Source organism: Pristiophorus japonicus, chromosome 12, assembly GCF_044704955.1.
Source record: "Pristiophorus japonicus isolate sPriJap1 chromosome 12, sPriJap1.hap1, whole genome shotgun sequence".
Taxonomy (NCBI): domain Eukaryota; kingdom Metazoa; phylum Chordata; class Chondrichthyes; family Pristiophoridae; genus Pristiophorus; species Pristiophorus japonicus.
The window spans coordinates 194,033,599-194,060,247 of NC_091988.1; the positions used below are offsets into that span (position 1 = coordinate 194,033,599).

Genomic DNA, 26,649 nt, shown 5'->3' on the forward strand with positions numbered 1-26,649 from the left:
CCCATCATCGGGAACATTCTTCCTGCATCTAACCTGTCCCGTCCTGTCAGAATCTTATACGTTTCTATGAGATCCCCTCTCATCCTTCAAAACTCCAGTGTATAAGGGCCCAGTTGATCCAGTCTGTCCTCATATGTCAGTCTAGCCATCCTTGGAATCAGTCTGGTGAACCTTCGCTGCACTCCCTCAATAGCAAGAACGTCCTTCCGCAGATTAGGAGACTAAAACTGAACACAATATTCCAGGTGAGGCCTCACTAAGGCCCTGTACAACTGCAGTAAGACCTCCCTGTTCCTATACTCAAATCCCCTAGCTATGAAACATAGAAATATAGAAAATAGGTGCAGGAGTAGGTCATTCGGCCTTTCTAGCCTGCACCGCCATTCAATGAGTTCATGGCTGAACATGCAAATTCAGTACCCCCTTCCTGCTTTCTCACCATACCCCTTGATCCCCCGAGTAGTAAGGATTTCATCTAACTCCCTTTTGAATATATTTAGTGAATTGGCCTCAACTACTTTCTGTGGTAGAGAATTCCACAGGTTCACCACTCTCTGGGTGAAGAAGTTTCTCCTCATCTCGATCCTAAATGGCTTACCCCTTATCCTTAGACTGTGACCCCGGGTTCTGGACTTCCCCAACATTGGGAACATTCTTCCTGCATCCAACCTGTCTAAACCCGTCAGAATTTTAAACGTTTCTATGAGGTCCCCTCTCATTCTTCTGAACTCCAGTGAATACAAGCCCAGTTGATCCAGTCTTTCTTGATAGGTCAGTCCCACCATCTCGGGAATCAGTCTGGTGAACCTTCGCTGCACTCCCTCAATAGCAAGAATGTCCTTCCTCAAGTTAGGAGACCAAAACTGTACACAATACTCCAGGTGTGGCCTCACCAAGGCCCTGTACAACTGTAACAACACCTCCCTGCCCCTGTACTCAAATCCCCTCGCTATGAAGGCCAACATGCCATTTGCTTTCTTAACCGCCTGCTGTACCTGCATGCCAACCTTCAATGACTGATGTACCATGACACCCAGGTCTCGTTGCACCTCTCCTTTTCCTAATCTGTCACCATTCAGATAATAGTCTGTGTCTCTGTTTTTTTACCACCAAAGTGGATAACCTCACATTTATCCACATTATACTTCATCTGCCATGCATTTGCCCACTCACCTAACCTATCCAAGTCACTCTGCAGCCTCATAGCATCCTCCTCGCAGCTCACACTGCCACCCAACTTAGTGTCATCCGCAAATTTGGAGATACTACATTTAATCCTCTCGTCTAAATCATTAATGTACAGTGTAAACAGCTGAGGCCCCAGCACAGAACCTTGCGGTACCCCACTAGTCACTGCCTGCCATTCTGAAAAGTACCCATTTACTCCTACTCTTTGCTTCCTGTCTGACAACCAGTTCTCAATCCATGTCATCACACTATCCCCAATCCCATGTGCTTTAACTTTGCACATTAATCTCTTGTGTGGGACCTTGTCGAAAGCCTTCTGAAAGTCCAAATATACCACATCAACTGGTTCTCCCATGTCCACTCTACTGGAAACATCCTCAAAAAATTCCAGAAGATTTGTCAAGTATGATTTCCCTTTCACAAATCCATGCTGACTTGGACCTATCATGTCACCTCTTTCCAAATGCGCTGCTGTGACATCCTTAATAATTGATTCCATCATTTTACCCACTACTGAGGTCAGGCTGACCGGTCTATAATTCCCTGTTTTCTCTCTCCCTCCTTTTTAAAAAAAGTGGGGTTACATTGGCTACCCTCCACTCGATAGGAACTGATCCAGAGTCAATGGAATGTTGGAAAATGACTGTCAATGCATCCGCTATTTCCAAGGCCACCTCCTTAAGTACTCTGGGATGCAGTCCATCAGGCCCCGGGGGATTTATTGGCCTTCAATCCCATCAATTTCCCCAACACAATTTCCCGACCAATAAGGATTTCCCTCAGTTCCTCCTCCTTACTAGACCCTCTGACCCCTTTTATATCCGAAGGTTGTTTATGTCCTCCTTGGTGAATACCGAACCAAAGTACTTGTTCAATTGGTCTGCCATTTCTTTGTTCCCCGTTATGACTTCCCCTGATTCTGACTGCAGGGGACCTACGTTTGTCTTTACTAACCTTTTTCTCTTTACATATCTATAGAAACTTTTGCAATCCGTCTTAATGTTCCCTGCAAGCTTCTTCTCGTACTCCATTTTCCCTGCCCTAATCAAACCCTTTGTCCTCCTCTGCTGAGTTCTAAATTTCTCCCAGTCCCCGGGTTCGCTGCTATTTCTGGCCAATTTGTATGCCACTTCCTTGGCTTTAATACTTGATAGCCACGGTTGAGCCACCTTCCCTTTTTTATTTTTACGCCAGACAGGAATGTACAATTGTTGTAGTTCATCCATGCGGTCTCTAAATGTCTGCCATTGCCCATTCACAGTTAACTCCTTAAGTATCATTCGCCAATCTATCCTAGCCAATTCACGCCTCATACCTTCAAAGTTACCCTTCTTTAAGTTCTGCATCATGGTCTCTGAATTAACTGTTTCATTCTCCATCCTAATGCAGAATTCCACCATACTATGGTCACTCTTCCCCAAGGGGCCTCGCACAACGAGATTGCTAATTAATCCTCTCTCATTACACAACACCCAGTCTAAGATGGCCTCCCTCCTAGTTGGTTCCTTGACATATTGGTCTAGAAAACCATCCCTTATGCACTCCAGGAAATCCTCCTCCACCGTATTGCTTCTAGTTTGGTTAGCCCAATCTATGTGCATATTAAAGTCACCCATTATAACTGCTGCACCTTTATTGCATGCACCCCTAATTTCCTGTTTGATGCCCTCCCCAACATCACTATTACTGTTTGGAGGTCTGTACACAACTCCCACTAACGTTTTTTGCCCTTTGGTGTTCTGCAGCTCTACCCATATAGATTCCACATCATCCAAGCTAATGTCCTTCCTAACTATTGCATTAATCTCCTCTTTAACCAGAAATGCTACCCCACCTCCTTTTTCCTTTTATTCTATCCTTCCTGAATGTTGAATACCCCTGGATGTTGAGTTCCCAGCCCTGATCATCCTGGAGCCACGTCTCCGTAATCCCGATCATATCATATTTGTTAACATCTATTTGCACAGTTAATTCATCCACTTTATTATGGATACTCCTTGCATTAAGACACAAAGCCTTCAGGCTTGTTTTTTTAACACCCTTCGTCCTTTTAGAATTTTGCTGTACAGTGGCCCTTTTTGTTCTTTGCCTTGGGTTTCTCTGCCCTCCACTTTTCCTCATCTCCTTTCTGTCTTTTGCTTTTGTCTCCTTTTTGTTTTCCTCTGTCTCCCTGCATTGGTTCTCATCCCCCTGCCATATTAGTTTAACTCCTCCCCAACAACACTAGCAAACACTCCCCCTAGGACATTGGTTCCGGTCCTGCCCAGGTGCAGACCATCCGGTTTGTACTGGTCCCACCTCCCCCAGAACCGGTTCCAATGCCCCAGGAATTTGAATCCCTCTCTGCTGCACCATTCCTCAAGCCACGTATTCATCTGCGCTATCCTGCGATTCCTACTCTGACTAGTACGTGGCACTGGTAGCAATCCCGAGATTACTACTTTTGAGGTCCTACTTTTTAATTTAGCTCCTAGCTCCTTAAATTCGTCCTGTAGGACCTCATCCCTTTTTTTACCTATGTCGTTGGTACCAATGTGCACCACGACAACTGGCTGTTCTCCCTCCCTTTTTAGAATGTCTTGCACCCGCTCCGAGACATCCTTGACCCTTGCACCAGGGAGGCAACATACCATCCTGGAGTCTCGGTTGCGGCCGCAGAAACGCCTATCTATTCCCCTCACAATTGAATCCCCTATCACTATCGCTTTCCCACTCTTTTTCCTGCCCTCCTGTGCAACAGAGCCAGCCACGGTGCCATGAACTTGGCTGCTGTTGCCCTCCCCTGATGAGTCATCCCCCTCAACAGTACTCAAAACGGTGTATCTGTTTTGCAGGGGGATGACCGCAGGGGACCCCTGCACTACCTTCCTTGCACTGCTCTTCCTGCTAGTCTTCCATTCCCTATCTGGCTGTGGACCCTTCACCTGCAATAAGACCAACTCGCTACACGTGCTACTCACGTCATTCTCAGCATCGTGGATGCTCCAGAGTGAATCCACCCTCAGCTCCAACTCCGCAACGCGGTCCGTCAGGAGCTGGAGGCGGATACACTTCCCGCACACGTAGTCGTCAGGGACACTGGTGTCGTCCCTTAGTTCCCATATGGTACAGGAGGAGCATATCACGTGACCGAGCTCTCCTGCCATGACTTAACCCTTAGATACACTTAAATTGACTACAACAATGTTAAAAGTTACTGAGTGATATAAAAAAGAAAAAGAAAAACTACTCACCAATCACTTACCCCCTTGGCTGTGACGTCACCTTTTGATTTCTTTCTACTTTTTTTGCTTTCTCTCCCAGCTGGAGCTGTACATGCTCTGCCTCTCTCGACACTCCCCGGACTGCCCGACTGCTGAGCCTTTATAGGCCGCTGCCTCTCGCTGACTCCCGCCTCTCTCCCCGGACTGCCCGACTGCTGAGCCTTTATAGGCCGCTGCCTCTCGCAGACTCCCGCCTCTCTCGACGCTCCCCGGACTGCCCGACTGCTGAGCCTTTATAGGCCGCTGCCTCTCGCTGACTCCCGTCCCTCTCGACACTCCCCGGACTGCCCGACTGCTGAGCCTTTATAGGCCGCTGCCTCTCACCGACTCCCGCCTCTCTCGACGCTCCCCGGACTGCCCGACTGCTGAGCCTTTATAGGCCGCTGCCTCTCACCGACTCCCGCCTCTCTCGACGCTCCCCGGACTGCCCGACTGCTGAGCCTTTATAGGCCACTGCCTCTCGCCATCTCCCGCCAACATACCATTTTCCTCCTTCACCGCCTGCTGTACCTGCATGCCCACTTTCAGTGACTGATCAATCATGACACCCAGGTCTCGTTGCACCTCCCCTTTTCCGAATCTGTCGCTATTCAGATAATCTGCCTTCGTGTTTTTGCCCCCAAAGTGGATAACCTCACATTTATCCACATTATACTGCATCTGCCATGCATTTGCCCACTCACCTAACCTGTCCAAGTCACCCTGCAGCCTCTTAGCGTCCTCCTCACAGCTCACACCGCCACCCAGTTTAGTGTCATCCGCAAACTTGGAGATATTACACTCAATTCCTTCATCTAAATCGTTAATGTATATTGTAAAGAGCTAGGGTCCCAGCACTGAGCCCTGCGGCACTCCATTAGTCACTGCCTGCCATTCTGAAAACGACCCGTTTATCCTGACTTCCTGTCTGCCAACCAGTTCTCTATCCATGTCAGTACATTACCCCCAATACCATGTGCTTTGATTTTGCACATCAATCTCTTATGTGGGACCTTATCAAAAGCCTTTTGAAAGTCCAAATACACCACATCCACTGGTTCTCCCTTGTCCACTCTGCTAGTTACATCCTCAAAAAATTCCAGAAGATTCGTCGAGCATGATTTCCCTTTCATAAATCCATGCTGACTTGGTCCGATCCTGTCACCGCTTTCCAAATGCACTGCTATTTCATCCTTAATGATTGATTCCAACATTTTCCCCACTACTGATGTCAGGCTAACCGGTCTATAATTACCCGCTTTCTCTCTCCCTCCTTTTTAAAATAAGTGGTGTTACATTAGCTACCCTCCAGTCCATAGGGACTGATCCCGAATCGATAGACTGTTGGAAAATGATCACCAATGCATCCACTATTTCTAGGGTCACTTCCTTAAGTACTCTGGGATGCAGACTATCCAGCCCCGGGGATTTATCGGCCTTCAATCCCATCAATTTCCCTAACACAATTTCCCGCCTAATAACGATATCCTTCAGTTCTTCCTTCTCACTAGACCCACTGTCCCCTAGTACATTCGGAAGTTTATTTGTGTCTTCCTTCGTGAAGACAGAACCGAAGTATTGGTTCAATTGGTCTGCCATTTCTTTGTTCCCCATTATAAATTCACCTGAATCCGACTGCAAGGGACCTATGTTTGTCTTCACTAATCTTTTTCTCTTCACATATTTATAGAAGCTTTTGCAGTCAGTTTTTATATTCCCTGAAAAGCTTCCTCTCGTACTCTATTTTCCCCCTTTTAATTAAACCCTTAGTCCTTCTCTATTGAATTCTAAATTTCTCTCAGTCTTCCGGTTTGTTGCATTTTCTAGCCAATTTATATGCCTCTTCCTTGGCTTTAACACTATCCTTAATTTCCCTTGTTAGCCATGGTTGAGCCACCTTCCCCATTTTATTTTTACTCCAGACAAGGATGTACAATTGCTGAAGTTCATCCATGTGATCTTTAAATGTTTGCCATTGCTTATCCACCGTCAACCCTTTAAGTATCCTTTGCCAGTCTATTCTAGCCAATTCACGCCTCATTACGTCGAAGTTACCTTTCCTTAAGTTCAGGACCCTAGTTTCCGAATTAACTGTGTCACTCTCCATCTTCATAAAGAATTCTACCATATTATGGTCACTCTTCCCCAAAGGGCCTCACACAACAAGATTGCTAATTACTCCCTTCTCATTACACATCACCCAGTCTAGGATGGCCTGCCCTCTAGTGGGTTCCTCGACATATTGGTCTAGAAAACCATCCCTAATACACTCCAGGAAATCCTCCTCCACCGCATTGCTACCAGTTTGGTTAGCCCAATCAATATGTAGATTAAAGTCGCCCATGATAACTGCTGTACCTTTATTGCACACATCCCTTATTTCTTGTTTGATGCTGTCCCCAACCTCACTACTACTGTTTGGTGGTCTGTACACAACTCCCACCAGCGTTTTCTGCCCTTTGGAATTCTGTAGCTCCACCCATACCGATTCCACATCATCCAGGCTAGTGTCCCTCCTTACTATTGCATTAATTTCCTCTTTAACCAGCAATGCCATCCCATCCCGCCTCCTTTTCCTTTCTGCCTGTCCTTCCTCAATGTTGAATACCCTTGGATGTTGAGTTCCCAGCCTTGGTCATCCTGGAGCCATGTCTCCATTATGCCAATTATATCATATCCGTTAACTGCCATCTGCGCAGTTAATTCGTCCACCTTATTCCGAATACTCCTCACATTGAGGCACAGAGCCTCCAGCTTTCTCTTTTTAACACACTTTGCCCCTTTAGAATTTTTCTGTAATGTGGCCCTTTTTGTTTTTTGCCTTGGGTTTCTCTGCCCTCCACTTTTACTATTCTTCTTTCTATCTTTTGCTTCTGCCTCCATTTTATTTCCTTCTGTCTCCCTGCATAGGTTCCCATCCCCCTGCCATGTTAGTTTAACTCCTCTCCAACAGCACTAGCAAACACTCCCCAGAGGACATTGGTTCCTGTCCTGCCCAGGTGCAGACCGTCCGGTTTGTACTGGTCCCACCTCCACCAGAACCGGTTCTAATGTCCCAGGAATTTGAATCCCTCCCTTCTGCACCACTCCTCAAGCCACGTATTCATCTGAGCTGTTCTGCAATTCCTACTCTGACTAGCACGTGGCACTGGGTAGCAATCCTGAGATTACTACTTTTGATGTCCTACTTTTTAATTTAGCTCCTAGCTCCCTAAATTTGTCTCGTAGGACCTCATCCCGTTTTTTACCTATATCGTTGGTACCTATATGCACCACGACAACTGGCTGTTCACCCTCCCTTTTCAAAATGTCCTCACCGCTCCGAGATATCCTTGACCCTTGCACCAGGGAGGCAACATACCATCCTGGAGTCTCAGTTGCAGCTGCAGAAACGTCATATCTATTCCCCTTACAATCGAATCCCCTACCACTATAGCTCTCCCACTCTTTTTCCTGCCCTCCTGTGCAGCAGAGCCACCCACGGTGCCATGAACCTGGCTGCTGCTGCTCCCCCCTGATGAGTCATCCTCCTCAACAGTATCAAAAGCGGTGTATCTGTTTTGCAGTGGACCCCTGCACTACCTTCCTTCCACTGCTCTTCCTGTTGGTTACCCATTTACTGTCTGGCTTTGTACCCTTTTCCTGCGATAAGACCAACTCGCTAAACGTGCTATTCACGTCATTCTCAGCATCGTGGATACTCCAGAGTTCATCCACCCGCAGCGCCAGTGCCGAAATGCGGTCTGTCAGGAGCTGGAGGCGGATACACTTCCCGCACACGTAGTCGTCAGGGGCACCAGAAGTGTCCCTGACTTCCCACATAGTACAGGAGGAGCATAACACGTGTCTGAGCTGTCCTGCCTTGACTTAACCCTTATATTAATGTAATTTGGCAACAATAATGCTAAAAGTTACTTACTGATACAGAAAAGAAAAAGAAAAACTACTTACCAATCACCAACCAATCACTTACCCCCTTGGCTGTGACGTCACCTTTCAATTTCTTTCTACTTCTTTTTTGCCTCCCCATTGCAGCTGCACAAGCTGGGCCTCCCGACTCACCGACTGGGCCTTTATAGGCCTGGGACGCTGCCCCGGACTCCCGCCTCCTCGACTGCCTCCCAACTCACCGACTGGGCCTTTATAGGCCCCGGACTCCCGGACTCCCGCCTCCTCGACTGCCTCCCGACTCACCGACTGGGCCTTTATAGGCCTCGGACGCTGCCCCTGAATCCCGCCTCCTCGACTGCCTCCCGACTCACCACGCTGAGCCTTTTTATAGGCCTCGGACACTGCCTCGGACTTCCGCCTCCTCGACTGCCTCTCCGACTCACCGACTGGGCCTTCTATAGGCCTCGGATGCTGCCCCGGACTCCCGCCTCCCTTCCCAAGCTGCATACTCTGCCAAAGAAGGAGCCATCTACCTGGACCACCGGGGAACGGGGGTGCCACTCGATCAGCCCAGAACTCGAGCAGAGTGCTGCACTGAATGATCGCGGCACCCATCCTGTGAACAAACCACGACTGGAGCGGCAACGAAAAGGGCAAATATTTTTTCACTGCAGCCGACCACCCACCCCTTTAATTTTTGCGGCTGTGGTGGCCAGCCGCCCGTTACGCGTCCCCTAAAGCAGTCACTGTCATCTCCTGCGCTGCTTCAGGGGGTGAAACCCAATTTAGGGGCCGGGGCGCTAACGATGGCGATGCGCACGCCGATGATGTCACGAATTTAGCGGCAGTTGTTAGTGGCGCTGCGCTCGGTCGCAAACCCATTTGTACCCCGTTCTAACAGGAGGCGCAAATGCACCCAATTTCTCCTCCATTGCCTTTATGCCACCTATTTTAGTATTATCTGCAAATTTGGTCTTCAGTCTCTTTAGCCCTATATCCACACCATTGATGTACACAATAAACTGAAGTAGGAAGTATCTAATTTATGGCTGTAATTTACATGCTTCCTTGAATTAAATGCTTAAACCTGCAGTCTTGTTATGAATCAAGCTCATTCCAGATAATTTTTCTTGTGCTCAATTTAAAAAGTCCACTTCCATATTGAAGCCCTCGTATCATACAAACTAAAAGATGATTTTATGCTTGAAATAATCTGGTTTAACAGGCCACAGGACAAACAATGGACTCTTTGCCATTGGGTAGGAACAAAAAAAAGGTACGAGATCTGTATACTGTACCATATATTTCAGGCTAAAAATGAATGTGAGATTATGAAAACAAAATTGAAACCAAGCGCAGATTTATAAAAATGTATTGAAGCACAGATTTATTAAAACTGGATTATAATCCTTTATGTAACTATGTCTCTTCCAAAACAGTAAAGTGAAAGATGCTTTATCATTTCTCTGAAGTATTTGAACAAGTTGTCTCCTTGATACACTCTTTTTACCCAAGAAAGACAAACACAGAATACTTCATTAAACAAGTGTTACCATTTTGAATTATATTTCTGATGTACTTTTGATGTTGAGCTAATACAAAGGGAAGCTCAAAAGGTATCCTGCAGCATTAAACAAAACTTTTAAAGTAGGCTTCGACACACCCAAGTGATCTCTGAGAAAGAAAACTAACAAATTCCAAAAGATCAGAAGAAAGCAGAACTGGAAGGCTGGTAATTAGGTCCTTCTGTTGAGGCAAAATGTCACAGCTAATGCTCCTTCAAAGGCCCAGTGCAATAACATGAGTGAAGGTCACAGCTCAGTGATCAGCATTAGTAAAACGCAATATTAATTATTTCGATCATTGGGTGGGTTGTGTTTTCTCTCACTAGTTGAAGGATTGAGTGACAGAGCTCCATATCTGGACTCAGTCTTGCATATTTCTTGAAATTAAAGATATCAAAGAAGAACAGGACCCCAAAGTCACACTAACTAAAAGTTATGAGCCATTGATTTTGATTTCCTTATCTAACTAATGTGTGTATTCTAACAAAGTGGCCAGAATATTGACATAACTACAGTACTCCCCCCCCCCCCCCCCCGACCCCCAACCAATCAAAAATGTATCTGATTCTTTATATTACACTGAAGAGTCCTACTTTGTTATTTCTTTGCACCCCTCCTCTTTCTCCCCCCACCACCAAAGTGAAACAAAGTGTAAAGGAAGGTTTATTTAAGATTATGTAGACTACACGCGGGTGCATCTATATTGTAATTGTAGAATACACACTTGTACTGTAGTATTGTTGTGACACAAAAACGGCTTTGCATCCATGCTGGAGTTATAAGGTAAAAACAGCCTCAGTCCAGATTCTAATGTGATGAATGCCTCTTTATACTGGTTGTAAGGTTCCAAAGCAAAATGAGAACATTTCCTGCTCAGTACCAGTCATCAGTATAAAAGTACAGGTTGAACCTTCCTTATCCAGAACTCCCTTCTCCGGAACCACCCCTTGTCCGGAACCATTCCCTGCCACCGGGTGGCGCATACGCAGAACTCCGACTCGAACAAATTGAAGTCTTTCCTCACTGCCGACTCCCGCAATTGCTGGCCTGACCCCGCAATCCACCGCACCGCACCCCCCCCCCCCCCTCAATATCCCAATATCTCTCTACCGCACTCCCAGCTCCAAACCAGCCAGCCCCAATATCCCCTTGCTTAGTATCTATACCATCCAATTTAATGTGATCACCCATCATCAGGAAAAATCCCTTATCCCAGAACAGACCTGGTCCCGAGGGATCTGGATAAGGGAGGTTCAACCTGTATTGATAATTTAGCAATAAATTGATTAACTTGAGAGGTCACATATATACCATTGTAAGAAATGAATATTTAGGCACAGCTCCTCCTGAAGTGTTGAGGCACATTGTTGGATCAGTGCTGAGGATGTGGTAATTTCATTCTGTGATGTGTTTTGATGTCATTCATACCATAGACTTGTACGTTTGACAAACTTTTGGAAGTTACCACTTTTCCTGAACACAATGCCACATATTTCCCAGAGTTAACTGCTGAGTCAATTATTTCCTTTGGCGGAGTTGACTGTAAAAAGTTAAATGGTAATTCCCTTATCGTCCCTTCTTTTCCCCCCCAACCCCCCACCAACACACAAGTGCGCGCACAAATTGTCCATGTGTTTTTGATTTTTGTTAAATGTATTTGTGCCAAGTATGAGTTTTTACCTGGAAAAGAAAAATTCCCTCCCAAGAGTCTAGCTCAGCCACAGTGCTTTCTTTGCTGGGCTCTGTTTCTGACAGATTTAAACAAGAAAGACTGCCTTAAAGTGCAAATGTTAAGTGATGCTCAGCTGTCAAGAGGCCAGAGATGGCATTGATTGTAAAAGCTGAATTAGTATTGAACACAACGAACAATGCAATACTGTATTTTGTGTTCAGACAGAATTTCATGAAGAGAAGTGCCAGAAAATACAATAATCGAAAATTGTACAAACAATAAGAGCCTAGTTTTTATTATTAATCGATACAACTGTTACTTTTTAGATGATGGAAGCGATAAAGGGAACAATGACTGAAATCTACAATGATCTCTCCAGAAATAGTTCTGGAAGTACAATAGCAGAGGTTAGTCATTTGTGTCCAAGTTGGAGTCTTGCTGTTGAATAATGTCGGATGTCATCAGCCAACTGATCGGAATTGACTTTCTTTATTTTATCGTCTGGCAGATTCGACGAATGAAAATTGAAATTGATAAACTGCAATGGTTGCATCAGCAGGAGCTTGCTGAGATGAAACACAATCTTGGTAAATGTCACGAGTCAACTTTTGTGCTGCCGTCTCCTTTTACTCTTTTTTAGAAGAATGAGAAGAGATCTCATAGAAACATATAAAATTCTGAAGGAACTGGACAGGTTAGATGCAGGAGGTTGGGGAAGTCCAGACCCAGGGGTCACAGTCTAAGGATAAGGGGTCAGCCATTTAGGACCAAGATGAGGAGAAACTTCTTCACTCCGAGAATTGTGAACCTGTGGAATTCTCTACCGCACAGAGTTGTTGATGCCAGTTCGTTAGATGTATTCAAGAGGGAGTTAGAGATGGCCCTTACAGCTAAAAGGATCAAGGGGTATGGAGAGAAAGCAGGAAAGGGGTATTGAAATGAATGATCAGCCATGATCTTATTGAATGGTGGTGCAGGCTCCAAGGACCGAATGGCCTACTCCTGTACCTATTTTCTATGTTTCTATGTAAAATATATTATTTTATTTTGCCCTGTCTGTGTCATACTTCATTACCATGATGAGGGGTATGCAGAAACACATTTATTAGCCACACCATGTGGGATTAAGAGCTCAAAGTAAACTGGTTTCTCTTGTCCCTCATGCGAAATCTTGAGGCCTCAGTTTGGTGTCTTTCCCTAATGGTGCAAATGAGATTGGGACTAGCGAATTATAGACCCTTTTGACATTTTGTTTTTTTTGGGGAAGAAGATTCTACCTCTAAGCGAGTTTGGGGTAGATTTTCAAGTTGTTGCCCGATGTAAAACTGGTGTCACAGATCATTTCCCAGGTGACAACTTGTAAATCGACTGCATTTTCTTCTCTTTCCGTTTACTTGGGTCTCTTGCATTACGCAACATCCTTGGGGGAGAGGCCCAGGCAGACTACCTACTCTTGGGATCTGTCAGTGTCTTTCTGAATCTGGCTTACCAGAAGGTGTGAGGGAGGAATAGAATTGGCTTCCTTCTTTATTGGGAAGTATCTAGCCTCTGCTTGGCACCTCCTTATATAAAGACATTGAGATGAGTAACTTGTTATGTGGAGAATCGGTGTACATTGCCTTCCTGTCAATTTGCAATGTTAGATTTTAATATGCTACAACCTTTTTTCCCACCTCTCATAACATGATATGGGCAGGTGCTTTCCATTTGTTTTATGCATCATTGTAACCAAGTGAACATGGAATAATGGAAGCAGTCTTGTAAAGCTAGATCACTTTTGCTTGTTGATGTGGTTGAAAGCTCAGTACATCAAATTTGTTCAAAGGAATTCAAATGTCCTTCTGGGATAACCTTGACATTGTGTCATAAATGGGCATCCAGGCTCTAAAATTGCTATTGTAACACACCGGCTCTTTCAGGTCAATGGCCTCAATCTAAATGGAATTTGTGATTTGGGAGCAAAATTTAGCCATGTCACTATATTTTATTTCGGATTCCAGCATCGGCAGTGTTTTGCTTTTGTATCACTATATCTGTGTTGTGCTGCAACTGTTATGTGTTACAAAATACAAATGGGACTTATGGAGCTGTTTGCACTTCTGCCAAAGCATTATGTACTTCCTAAATATAAACAGAGGTACCTGTACACTTTGTAGTGTATTCTTCTAATTTGGTAAAATTGTTGGTCAGAGGTGGTCTCGGAGCTGATTTTGTACAGAAGCTCCTCTGGAGTCATGAACTGAAGTGGGATCGAGGCCTGTGACTGGCGGCATTACTATATGATCTCAAAGAGTTTCACAGTCTCTTTGAAGTGGAGTCTCTACACAAAATGTTCACTCCGGGCTGCTTCTGGCTAGCAGCTTGAAAGCGCAAAAGCAGAAAGACGGAGAATTGAGATACCATTAAATGGTTTGGTATCTCCTTTTGCCGCAAAATCTTAAACGTTGCATCATTGTTTTTTAGAATACTGTTCTCCTTCGATCAAATAAGCTGTGATCATTTTCTGAAAACAGTTTCTGTTTGTGTATCTTAGAGCTAACGATGGCAGAGATGCGGCAGAGTCTTGAGCAGGAGAAGGATCGCATGGTCGCAGAGATGAAGAAACAGATGGAGGCAGAGAAGCAGCAGGCTGTTGATGAAACCAAGAAGAAGCAGTGGTGTGCGAATTGCAGAAAGGAGGCCATCTTCTACTGTTGCTGGAACACCAGCTACTGTGACTACCCTTGCCAACAGGCACACTGGCCTGAGCACATGAAGTCTTGTACTCAGTCAGGTACATAGTGTCATAACGTAGACCCAGGCGCGAGCTTTCCAGCCTTGGCATTGCTTTCAGCCTGAATCACCTCATTTTAATACTGAACATAGATGGAATGTATACATTCTTCCTTGTGTGAAAACTTATTCAAAAAAGTGATTTTCTTTTTTTTTAAATGTTCAGCAAGCCTTTATCTTTGGGAGAAGAGTTGTGCAGTTGTCACAATGTTACTGAAGCACTGATTTATAAGAAGGGAAGTGTAGAATCCTTCATCTCATTTGATTTCGATGCCACAGTTATTGCAACAGTTTCAGTAATATAAATGGGGGTGCTTTAAAAGTCCAAGCAACCACAGGCATAGAAGATTGAATTGTCTATAATCCCCAAATAATAAGAACACTAGATATGAACTTTCATTGAATACATTTTATCCATTATGAAACGAGTCCCCCTGCTCTCCCCCACTCTTCACTGTTAATGTCCAATATAAACTTCAGCTCATAAGATGGAGTCGAACCTAAATAAGACAATTGGCACCTCTCCAGGATTGCCTTTAAATTGCTGCAGTCAGTACAGCAGTTTGGTTTTAACAGATTTATCTTTTGATTGTAGCCACTGCTACTCAGCAGGAGACTGAATCAGAAGTGAACTCCGATGCATTAAATAAAAGTGCACAGCAAGTCCCCACCGTCCAGCAGTCACCTTCAGAGACCAAAGCCAGCCAAAACGACAAGGACCCCAGCACAGATAAAAGCAAGGAAAATGTCACAGTAAGTAGTGCCTGGTTACTATAGTCAACAAAACCCTTCCTCCAGACACTTCAGACCTGCAGTATTCACAGTATTCATTGACTATCTTGTGCTTATTTTCAAATCTATTCTCATTTTAAAGTGACGCAACCACAGTGGAAATCTAGTGGCAACATTTTTATTTGGCCATTACCTTTTTTTTAATGGACCAGTGTGTTATCAATCCAAATTCCCTGACCATCAAATGTGCAGTGCTAGTTCAGTCCAGCTTCCTACTGGAAGGTGGTTGAAGAAGCGCCTGCACTGACCTCTTTGAAATCCTTTACGAATAGTTGTTTGTTTGTTCAGCGTCACATGCTTCTGACCACCTTGTTTCACATTGTGCTCTTAAACCATTGCTTTGTTGTTTGCTTTTCATAGATCATGCTCTTTTTCTGTTGGATAGATTCAAATAGAAACCAATATTGCAGCATCAACTCTTGCCAAATTGACAAAGGAAACTGTATACAGTTGCATTTTAAAAATAAATAGCTCCTTGTTTGCATGTTGAACAAGATGGCAAGAGTTGTAATCCTCTGTTTCAAGGACCCACTTGTGGAGACTTGATACAAATCTTTATCCATCTCCAGTTTAGGCTGGACAAAGGCCAATTGACTTAATCAGCGGATGAGCCTTTTCTAGCATTATTTTAGAAACAGGCTTCATTTCAGCATCATGGGCCCAAGTTTCGGCCTCAGTTGCTCCTGACTTTTTGGAGTACTGGTGTAGAACGGAGTATCTTAGAAATTCAAATTCTTGGCATTTAGTTTGCTCCAGTTCTAGTCAGTTAGAACAGTTTCACTTTGGAACAGAATTTTTTTTTTCAAAAGGGGGGCGTGTCTGGCCACTTACACCTGTTTTCAAAGTTTCGGCAGTGAAAACTTACTCCAAACTAACTTAGAATGGAGTAAGTGAAGATTTTTGTACGCTCGAAAAAACCTTGTCTACACTTTAGAAAATCAGGCGTAGGGAATGGTCAGAGGGGGGTTTAAAGAGAAGTTTACAAACATTAAACGCTTCAGTTTTACAAATAAAGAGCCATCATCAATAATAAATGATAAAAACATCAATAAATCAACCAATAAACCAATCAAAAAAAATTAATAAATAATTTTTAAAAAAATCAATAAATAAAACATTTTCTACTTACCGACTGCAGCACCGGGAGCCCTCCAACAGCGTGCTGGGATGCCCCCCTCAGTGTCTCTATCTCTCTGTCTGTCAGTGTCTGTGTTTCTGACAGCGGGGGGAGGATGGGGAGGGGGGGGTGGAGGGGAGAAGGGGTGGGGAAGAGGGGGTGGGCGGGGAGGGGGGGTGACAAGTGATAGAGGGGAGGGAGGGTGAGGGGAGGGAGGGGAGGGCGTTGAGAAGGGAGGGAGGGAGGGGAGGGGGGTGAGAAAGGGGGGGGTGAGAAAGGCAGGGAGGGGAGGGGGGTGAGAAAGGAGGGAGGAGGGGGGGGAAGAGAAGGGAAGGACGGGAAAGGGGGAGAGAAGGGGGGAAGAGAGAGAGGGAGAGAGAAGGGAGAGAGAGAGAGAGAAAGAAAGGAGAGGGAGGCTGAACGGGCCGGGCCCGGCCGGGCCCAAGACTTCGAGCTTAGACTTACCGGATTGACAGGTAGGTGGTGTCGGGTCCGGGGGAGCGCGGGTCCGGGAGCGGGGGTCGGTCGGGGGGGGGGTGGGGGGGAGGTTGGGAGCGGGGGAAGCGGAGGTCGGGTCGGTGGGGGGGGAGCGGGAGTCAAGTCGAGTTGAGTCGGGTCGGGAGGAAGCAGGAGCTGGCCGTGGGAGGAGCCTTATTCACGCAGCCCCAGTGAGGCCATTCGGCCAGGGCTAGGGGCTGCGTGCTTCGGGCCCCTCCCACACAGTTTCGGGCGCCTGGAGCTACTGCACTTGCGTGCCCACTGTAGCGCGCATGTGCAGAGGTCCCGGCACTGTTTTCAGCACAGGGACCTAGCTCCGCCCCCTACAGCTTTTGCTGCGCCGCGCCAAGGGCCAGAGGACCAGCAGGGAGCCGGAGAATCTGCAAGTTCGTCCAGGTCGGGGCTGCGCCATTCTGGGGGCGGCCCAAAACTTGGGCCCCATATTTCTAGTCAAGGCTAGATTTCCCTTGGATTCTGCATCAGTATTTTTTTCCTTTGCTCACCTGTTATCCCTGCCAATTTCTGTTTCCTCCCTTCCTCTCCTGAAGGCATTATTTTCTTGCTGTGGTCTGATTGCCCAGATACCAGGCTCTCTCCAATACCTTGACTAAGTGGTCGTCCTCAAATGTAAACCTCTGCAGTGCTGGTCAGCCAACTATCTGACCGTATTATCAGGGGCACCTCAGCTGAGTCTAATCCTGCCTTCACACTCCCTGCCTGACACTCGTACATGCACTTCCAGCAGGACTGGCGGCCCTAACCAGCTGTGAACCACTTTCAGATTTTCTAATCAACCAATAGAAAACTGTTCTCCTGATGTGTAGTGATGTAAATATTCTCCACAGGACACGGTTTCTGATCTCAACCATCTCGTCAGAGTGGAGGCCCGGAACTTGCGCACAGGGCAGGAGGGAAAATAAACTGAACTGTACTCGTGTGTCTCTGAGTAGCCACCTGCCCTTCCTGTCAGAAGCGATTGGTCAGAGGATATAGATAGGTGAATTCATAACATTTATAAGGAATTTTGTCTTGAGGAATGGAACAATTTTCGTCCACTTTCGGCACCAGTGTCGGCTTCAAGTGATGATCAAATAAAACAGGGACTAAAATCAGGCTAAAACTCCCTCTACTCTACCTGCAATGTTAATTTCCACCAATCTCGAAAATAAGAATCCCCCCCACTGCACCTGTAGGAATTATATTCCTTTATTTACCACAGTAACCATCCTTTGGCTTCTCTGAGTCAGCTTGAGACTATCTCAAACTTAATTATCCCAATTTTGTGGTAAAAATAACGGTGAGGCTAGCGGCACTCAGCATGGAGTAAATCGGACAGCAACTTCCAGCATCCGCACATGCGTAATAAAACACGGGTCAGGAGGTTGTCCGAAATGCCCTGCTCCTCCACAAGCTCCAAGAGGTCCAATTCTATAAAATGGCCCAGATTTTGCAGTCAGCGGCGAACAAACAGCGCTAGCCATTCACTACATTTGCAGCTGTCCACAGACTTTTAGTGGGCTTTTGCATGGCAACTTAGGGTGATAAGAGAGCCATTTCGGCACGGTACCTTGCCATTTGCTTCGGCATTGAAACACATGAAGGCCGTGTAGTTGCAGTGTTTAAGCATTAGATACCCACTAAACACATCAGCAAAGGTTAAGGCTGGTGCATTTAAGTGTAAGTTTGATGGCATGGTTAAGTCTAATTTACTGCCAAACAACCTCACTGGCACTGAAAATTTATTTTTACAAGTATGGAGTTTCATTCCTTCAGATTTTAATTATTGTTGGAGATTTTTTAAAAATTTAAATAATTTTTCTAACCTTTTTCTTTCTGTCTCTTTTATCACTCTCTTAATCCCATCTTCCCTTCCCTCTCTTTATTTTACTTTCTGTACATGATTTTACAATTAATTAAATATTCTAACTCTCACTTCCTGGTTTAAACTCTGCGTGTCTCAGTAAGAATTCTTCAATCTGATTGGTTTGAAGAGACACGCTGTTGCTTGGCCTACTCGCACGCATCACAGATCCCCTCTAGAGGGTGCGGCGCTAAAATGGCTCTCTAATTACCGTAAAAGCCCACTAAAAGCTGTGGACAGCTGCAAGTGTAAATAACAAGTGCTGTTTGTTCGTCGCTAACTGCAAAATCGGGCCAGTTTACAGAATTGGACTCTTGGAGCAGAGAGAGAAAAATAAAAATAATTTCATCCCAACAGTCTGAGCTAGATTACACCTAGGTTCCAGAGGTGAAAGGACAAAGCACTAACCTACTGCATCATCCAGTTCTCTTTCTCCTTACCAACCTTGAGTTACTGGATATGTAAAGAAAGAAGCATAAAATGGGTGGAGCAATAAGTTCTGTATATCTTCCTATTTGTCACACCTATTTTCCTGTTGTTACCTCGAGGTGTAACACCTGCTTCTATTATTTTAATCGGAGTGAATATTGACCAGGAATTACCACTTCCGTTCTGGGACACACAACTGCTGCTTTTATGTACTTACACCACTAGTGCTGTGATGTGTCGCCCGGATCCAACTACCATTGTGGCTTGTTACGACAAACTTCGCTTTTTAAAAAAAAACATACTGGGGTTAATTTTCAATATATCGCTGGAGCTTAAAACTGGCCTTGCGGGTTAGCAATCCATTATAGAAACTGGCTGGCTTTCCTTTCCCGTGATTTTAACGGAAAAGAAAATTGGACGTGTCAATAACTGACGCCCGAGCCACAATGCCAATGCTACGCTCGAACTGAAACAACAACAACAACAACAACTTTTATTTATATAGTACCGTTACTGTAATAACGTGTCCCAAGGCGTTTCACAGGAGCGCTTTCAAACAAAATTTCACACCGAGCCACATGAGATATTAGGATGATAAGTTGAAAATGATCTCATTTCCCCGCCCACCCCCCCCACCATTCCCATTTCCTGCCACCAGCTCTGAGCAAGACCATTAGAGATTCTCTAATGGTATAAAAAGTTACAAACAAAATAATAACTTTGTAGTTCAAATCAGCTATCGATTCTGAAGAGTAAAACAAAAACGGACCAGGGCTGCCTTGGAGTAGCACAACCGGCATGAAGACCTGCCGTCTTTGAAGGAAATCACTTGCTCTTCTAAATAAAAGTGAAATATTAATCATTGTTGAAAACAGACAGTATTTGATTCAAGACCATAATTATGCAGCTGGGCTACAATTGAGGAAGGGAAATGAATGGTCGTAAGAGGCACGCTGAAATTGTTGTTAATCAAAATGGAAAAGCTGAATTAACATTAAAATTAACTCGCTAAAGCTTTTACAGAATTTCTAAATTTGCAGCAATCCAAAAAGCGAGCTTCTGGCTGAAGAAAGAAGATGCAGTTTGTTGATTTAAATGCATTCTAATTTAGGAGAGCGGCTTGCACATTGAATAAAGTAGAATATTAAAACCGAGAGCAGTAACTCCAGTTTATACAGCAACATATTCATAAAACAATGCATTTAAAGTTCTCTCTGTAATACTGTCACTGCAGATAGGAGCAGGTGTGACCAACAACCAGCCTATTAAACTGGTCCAGGTCCAGCCACAGACAGCTTCCTACATTCCAACAACTCAACCCACAATCGTAAGTACAACCATTTACCAACTAAACAGATCTTGGCAAATGGAGAAAAAATATCACCTATTTAAACCTGAGAAAAATTCTGTACATAACGCATGAGCTTCAAGCAGTCTCCTTTAGGCTGGCCCAGTGCTTCCTAAATTGCAACAACTGCTGTTTTCATTTGGTTGAGCACAACATCCTTAGAATAATTCACTTGAAACTTCATGAACCGTCAGTCACTGTTCCATCTACTTAGCATCTGTTGTGGAAGTTCAGGTGATGTAGATCCTCTCTGTGTTCTGTTGGGTTCATTTACACATGCCAAGTAATCTTGGCAATCCATGTGTCATGTCAACCTTAACTTCTTCAGAAGCTAGTTGCACATGGCACGAGTACAGTAAATCAATTGTATACTCTCCCAACATGAAAATCCACTTGTTTTCCACCAAATTAGTTAAAAATAACATTGTGTTTTAAGTCTAGAAGGGAACCATTTAAACATTGATGCTTGCCAAAAGTTAATAATTGTAATAATTCTACAAATGTCTATGTGCCTTTGGGATGATAAAATGGAGCTGACAATATTTGTTACCTTCCAATACCAAAAATTACTTCTCCTATTTCTGAAAGCTCTGATTCGAGTGAAAGCTATTTTACTTGACATTTTTTAACACATTTTCATCCTAATTTTTTTTGACCCAGCAAAAGCCCCTCATTAGAACAGTCAGGGTAAAGGCAGAGCCAATCTGTTGTGGAGCTGTCAATGGAGTTTGTGCATTACGAGAGACATCGTGCATCTTTTCTCCAGCGCATTTATGTAGTGGTTTTCTTGTCCCACCTCTGTAATAAAGCATTGCCATTAGGATCCAAGCTCTGCTTGGGGAGGGTGGCTTAGATGCTGCTGCTTTTCCCGTTTAATGTTTGAGTGCACTTTGGTTCGACTCTGAGACATTGCACCTATTGTTGATGATGATTGGTGTTCAGGTGTCACTGTAGAGCTCTCTTTCTGCACAGAGAATGTCCAGAGGATTCAGTTTACCAACGCAAAGCTGAAATTCGCCTTCAGGTAAGCCAAATGGTTCTACAACAAGTGATTCTTGGCACATTTATTGCTTCAAAGAAGTATGCCCCCCACTCTTCTGTTCTATCATACTTCTGTCTGGCAATGTGATAGGGAAAAATCTTGGTGATTTCTCTGCACTGAATGCAGTATTGGAAGTAACAAAGTGTAGCTGGATTAATTTTTACTTTCAAAAATGTTAGTTTTAGTATACACAGCATGAGAACTTGAAAAAACAAAATACTGCGGATGCTGGAAATCTGAAATAAAAACAGAAAATGCTGGGAATAATCAGCAGATCATAGAAAGAGAAACCGAGTTAACGTTTCAAGTCGATGACTAAGAATTTGGAAATTATTTTCCTTCTTTTCCTATCTTGTTCTAAATGAGGACGTTGCATCGTGAATAAGTCTCAATATGCTGTGTAAGTCCGTTCCCTGACACTGGCTCACCCCCATCTCTCTCTCTCCCTTCCTTCCCACCTCCCTTTTTGTTTATGGAGTGATGCCTTAGAGTTAAGGTATATCTCCAGTCCTGTGATTCCATGGCCCACTCTGCGCCTACACAACTTTTCAGTACTAGTTTGTGCTAGTGCTTTCCTCTTCTGTTTTATTGTTTCTGTGTAGTAGTCGAAAAATGGAAATGAGCTCGAGATGTTCCATGCAAAGAGAGCGGTATTCTTCGCTGCTAGCACACGTTTATTCACGCCACGTAGGATGAGGGAAGATGTTCAAACTATTCCCGTTTGAAGAAGAAACAACTGTTTGCTGCAAATACTAATCACACTAGTTTACCCAATTTTGAAGGGAGTGTGGGTTGTGTGGAAGGGGAACAATGAGAATTGTAGAGGATGTCTGGGGGAGGCTCAGAACTGCACAGTAGCTTCGGATCCACTTTGATATTTGTCAGTTTCTCTGGGAAACCAGCTCTTGGCATCGTGTGCAGCAAAAAAGGTAAGTAACTTACCTGAATGTGGCACCGGGAGGACCAGGAGTACACTGCCCGACCCCCGGCGGTGCGATCGGGGGTCACAATTGCCCAATTTCAAGGCCAGAAACTTTTGAACCACACTAATGCCAGATATACCGTATAATGCTGCCATTCTGTGGCATTGGTGATTTAGGGCTCAAATTTCCCCAAAGCATTTTTTTGGCGTACTTGAAGAGTTACACACGACTTTTGGGGGCCTAAGTGCGGCAAAAATAAATATTTTAAGTTTCTCAGTTGGATTTCTTCATTTTTGCGTGGCGTAACCCGGCCTTTAGTTTTTGGGGTGGAGCTTTGATCTGCGCCAAAAAGATCGGGCTGTCATGGTAACCAGGGACACAATGCGAGCTGAGGCTGCAAAGTGAAGCATACAGCCAGCTCCCAACACATTAAAAGAATTGAAAAACACATTAGCAGTAACTTACCTCCAACCCCGCCCGAAGGGCTTGCTGGTCCGGTCCTCATCTCCCGGTCGTGTCTCTCTCTTTCTCTCTTTCTCTTCCCCCCCCGCCCCCGGCAAACAAACATCGGCACAAGCACCTGGAAGAGGTGACCTCATGAGTGCCGTACATCTGCAGTCAACTTTTGAATTTCCTGCGTTTAAAAGTTGCCAAGGTAGCCTGGCGTCCAACCTTTTTACATTTCCAACATCACAGAAAAAGCAAACTAACCTTAATTAGTCTCCAATTTGTCTGAGGCTGGCAAGCAAACCTGACTGGATGAGTTTATGCTTAAGCTGAACTTTGCTTTTGCCAATTCAAGAGCAATGCCAACAAAAAATATAACCCCGGCTGGCTATTTGCATCGCACTTAAAATTGATCCAGTTATTGTACCACTTTATGTAGAATGAGGCTTGACATGTACTGCCATAGATTACAGGCACTGTCCGTCCTCCTGCAGTTATATTAGGAAGTGGCTGACCAATGCAGAAAAGCTGTGTACATTACTGTGCTATCCTTGCACTGCCTGCAGTTATACTGGGAGGGGGTCGGCGACACTGGATAATTGGGAATTAAAGGCTGAGATTTTAGATGTGCCAGTTGTGAGCATGCACTAATCAAATGATCAGTGTCCTTGTACCTTTTAAGCTACGTCTATCATTAGTTTGGTGTGTCTAAATTCGGTAAGGGGATATGGCTGCAAAGCTCTGATCTAAGTTTTGCTTATCCTTGAACTTTTTCAAAATAATAATTGACGTTTGCTTCTTAATGCCCAAAAAAATTAAGTTTTTTTTTAACCTGGGGGGGTGGGAGGGACACACTACATACTGTAAAATCTGTGATGCTTCTACCGTTTAAATTTAGGAGATTGACTTGCCCACCCATTTTTATTGTATGTATAATTTGGTAGTTATCATAGAATCATAGAAATTTATAGCATGGGAGGAGGCCATTTTGGCCCATCATGTCCACACCGGCTGATCAGAGCTATCCAGCCTAATCTCACTTTCCTGCTCTCGGTCCGTAGCCCTGTAGGTTACGGCACTTCAAGTGCACATCCAAGTACTTTTTAAATGCGATGAGGGTTTCTGCCTCTATCACCCTTTCAGGCAGTGAGTTCCAGACCCCCACCACCCTTTGGGTGAAAACATGTCCCCTCAAATCCCCTCTAAACCTCCTATCAATTGCTTTAACTCTTTAAACCTCCTACCAATGACCTTAAATCTTTAAACCTCCTACCAATTACTTTATCATATCCATCGTTGCATTTCACTATCTTAATCTGATTGCTGCTGTGTCCCTTTTGGCTTTCTGATTGATCGGGCAGTGAGCAAAGAGAAAAGACGATTGTGACAGTTACAAGTGGGGTGCAGTATTGCAGCGCAGTGCGAGGGAGATTGGGGCAATAGCAGATGTGCTGCAGTGGTAGTTGCAGGAGGCCAATGAACTGCAGCAAACATATTTCAGATGCCTCCACAGTAGTGGTTTTGATTGAAAATGTACCTTTTGTCTGTGGAATTTTGCCCAAATTGTGGACTGCACTGTTTAAATCGTGGATTGATTCACGGGCACTTACGTTCTGTTTTCCCACCCACAGATGATGCCAGTTGTGAATCCAGCGGTTGGAGCAGTCGCCGTGCAACCGGAAGTCCAGTGCACCCAGACCGCGATGCCTGTACAAGCCCGCAGAGCCTGAAAGCCCCCGTTCTTGTGGAAGGACGTTTGAAGAAGGCGGCGTAACGGAACCAGACTTTGCATGGAGATTTGTGAATACTGCCCTAACTCTCCAGTCCTGAATGGACAAATTCATTGCTTATCTGCTTTGTACATAACATACAAAGCTCTCGCAACACTACATTCTTGCCTAGCAGTAAAAAAAAATCCAACAGGAAAAAAAACTTCAAGCTAAAGAACATGACCACATCTTGCAAGCCTTTCATCTTTTATAGAACTTGTCCATTCTAAAGCTTCATCCTCATTGTATTTTCCTTTAATGTGACTTAATGGAAGATTCTAGACTTGAGTTTCTGAAAACGTAGTGAATTGGGGGACATATACAGCATGCAACAAAAACGAGCCTTTTAGTAGTTGGACCACAGCATATAATATTTATATGTAGGAGTCTGTGAAACCCAGTGATGTAAAAAGCATGAAATGGGGGGGGATGTCTTGACATTTCGAATGAAGGAGTACAAAGTGGGGAGGAACATCTTGCTGCTCATTATTTCTCTTCTCCCTGTGTTAGCAATTGTTTGCTCTTGGTGTGTCTGAACACAAGGAGTTTGTGTGTATATGAGATGATCCTTTCTGTGTTCAGAATGATTCCAGTGCTTTTCTGATGTGTATATTTTTGTTTTTTATTTTTCATTCTGATTTATATAATAAGCAGTTTGTACAGTTTTCAACCAGTAAATGTTATTAAAATAAAAAGTAGAAAAAAAATTGACACTATAGTAAACTTACCATTGTTTTTGAGAACATGACTTGCTAGCCTAACTTGTGAAACAGGATTGCTTTTAGCATATGGAAGTATTTTTTCACATTTCTTTGTACAAAGTTTATATTAAAAATAGAAAAAAAACAATGACTTGTATCTCTCTTCTCTTGGTGCTGCGTTGGTATTTTATGAAACAACTTCATAGGCAGTCCCTCGTATCGAGGATGACTTGCTTCCACACCAAAAAGGGATGAGTTTACAGGTGTTTCGATGAAGGACCTGATATTCCAGGTCCAGAACTACATGTTGAAGGATGGATTTTTTTTTAACGTGGGGTGGCTGTTGCACACCAGCCACCACACGGGCTTGACAGAGCTAGGTCTCGGTCCAGTGGCAAGGATTAACCAAGACGACTGGAGACCAGTTCTGCTGCATGGACCTAGTGCGCACATATATCGCAGTGTGGGCTGGCCCGTGCTGCCCCTGGGCCCACGCCTCTTCTGGGCCTCGAACTCTCTCCTCTCCTGGGCCCCGATCTCGCGCCGCTCCTCTGCCCCGGTCATTCGTCGCACCTCTGCTGTACCCGAGCCCCGCCGAAGATCCTGCCCACGCTCCAATCGGCGACCTGGGTTTTGGTGATGTCACCCAGTCGCCCTCCTGGGACGGCTCGCGCTGTATCTTGAAGTGGCTCCTCATCTTATACCCCCGGCCTGTGGCTGGTGTATCCCCGCAGGTCGGGGTGCTGCGCTGGCTCCCTGGAACCAGCGTTTATGAAACAATAAATACACGGTGGCACGGTAGCAAAGTGCATTGGTGCTGAACTGAATTGAACCATGGAATGGAAAAATAAAAAAAGAAGACTTGAATTTATAAGAACATAAGAAATAGGAGCAGGAGTAGGCCATTTGGCCCCTTGAGCCTGCTCCGCCATTTAATACGATCATGGCTGATCCGATCATGGACTCAGCTCCACTTCCCTGCCCGCTCCCCATAACCCTTTACTCCCTTATTGCTCACAAATCTGACTATCTCCGCCTTAAATATATTTAGTGACCCAACCTCCACAGCTCCCTGGGGTAGAGAATTCCACAGATTTACCACCCTCAGAGAAGAAATTTCTCCTCATCTCAGTTTTAAATGGGCGGCCCCTTAGTCTGAGACAGAGGGCTCAATTTTCCCCAAAGCTGTTTTTTGGCGAGCTTGAAGAGTTACGCCCGTTGTTTTTGGGCCCAACTGCACCAAAAAAGATCATCCAGGTTTCCCCGTTTGAATTGTTGATTTTGGCGCCGCCTAGCCTGTTCTATGGCTTTGGGGGTGGAACCTAAGATCTGCGGCAAAAAGGTCAGGTTGGCACGATAACCAGGGACACACTGCGGGCTGAGGCTGGAAAG

At 44.7% G+C, this 26,649-nt stretch overlaps 1 protein-coding gene across 17 annotated transcripts in view; it reads left to right on the forward strand.

Moving 5' to 3' along the window:
* Nucleotides 1-25,363, forward strand: part of zmynd8 (zinc finger, MYND-type containing 8) — a 106,410-nt gene extending 81,047 nt beyond the window's left edge. For 14 of the 17 annotated variants that reach the window (XM_070896347.1, XM_070896363.1, XM_070896358.1 and 11 more), the window contains 6 exons: nt 11,885-11,965; nt 12,067-12,145; nt 14,092-14,331; nt 14,926-15,083; nt 20,262-20,354; nt 24,419-25,363. In XM_070896347.1, coding sequence (XP_070752448.1) covers nt 11,885-11,965; nt 12,067-12,145; nt 14,092-14,331; nt 14,926-15,083; nt 20,262-20,354; nt 24,419-24,517 — 750 coding nt within the window. In that variant the 3' untranslated portion in view covers nt 24,518-25,363. Of the gene's footprint in view, nt 1-11,884; nt 11,966-12,066; nt 12,146-14,091; nt 14,332-14,925; nt 15,084-20,261; nt 20,355-21,349; nt 21,400-24,418 lie in introns of all 17 variants that reach the window. The other 3 variants (XM_070896349.1, XM_070896355.1, XM_070896359.1) reach the window with 3 other exon arrangements.
* Nucleotides 25,364-26,649: the final 1,286 nt, after the last annotated feature.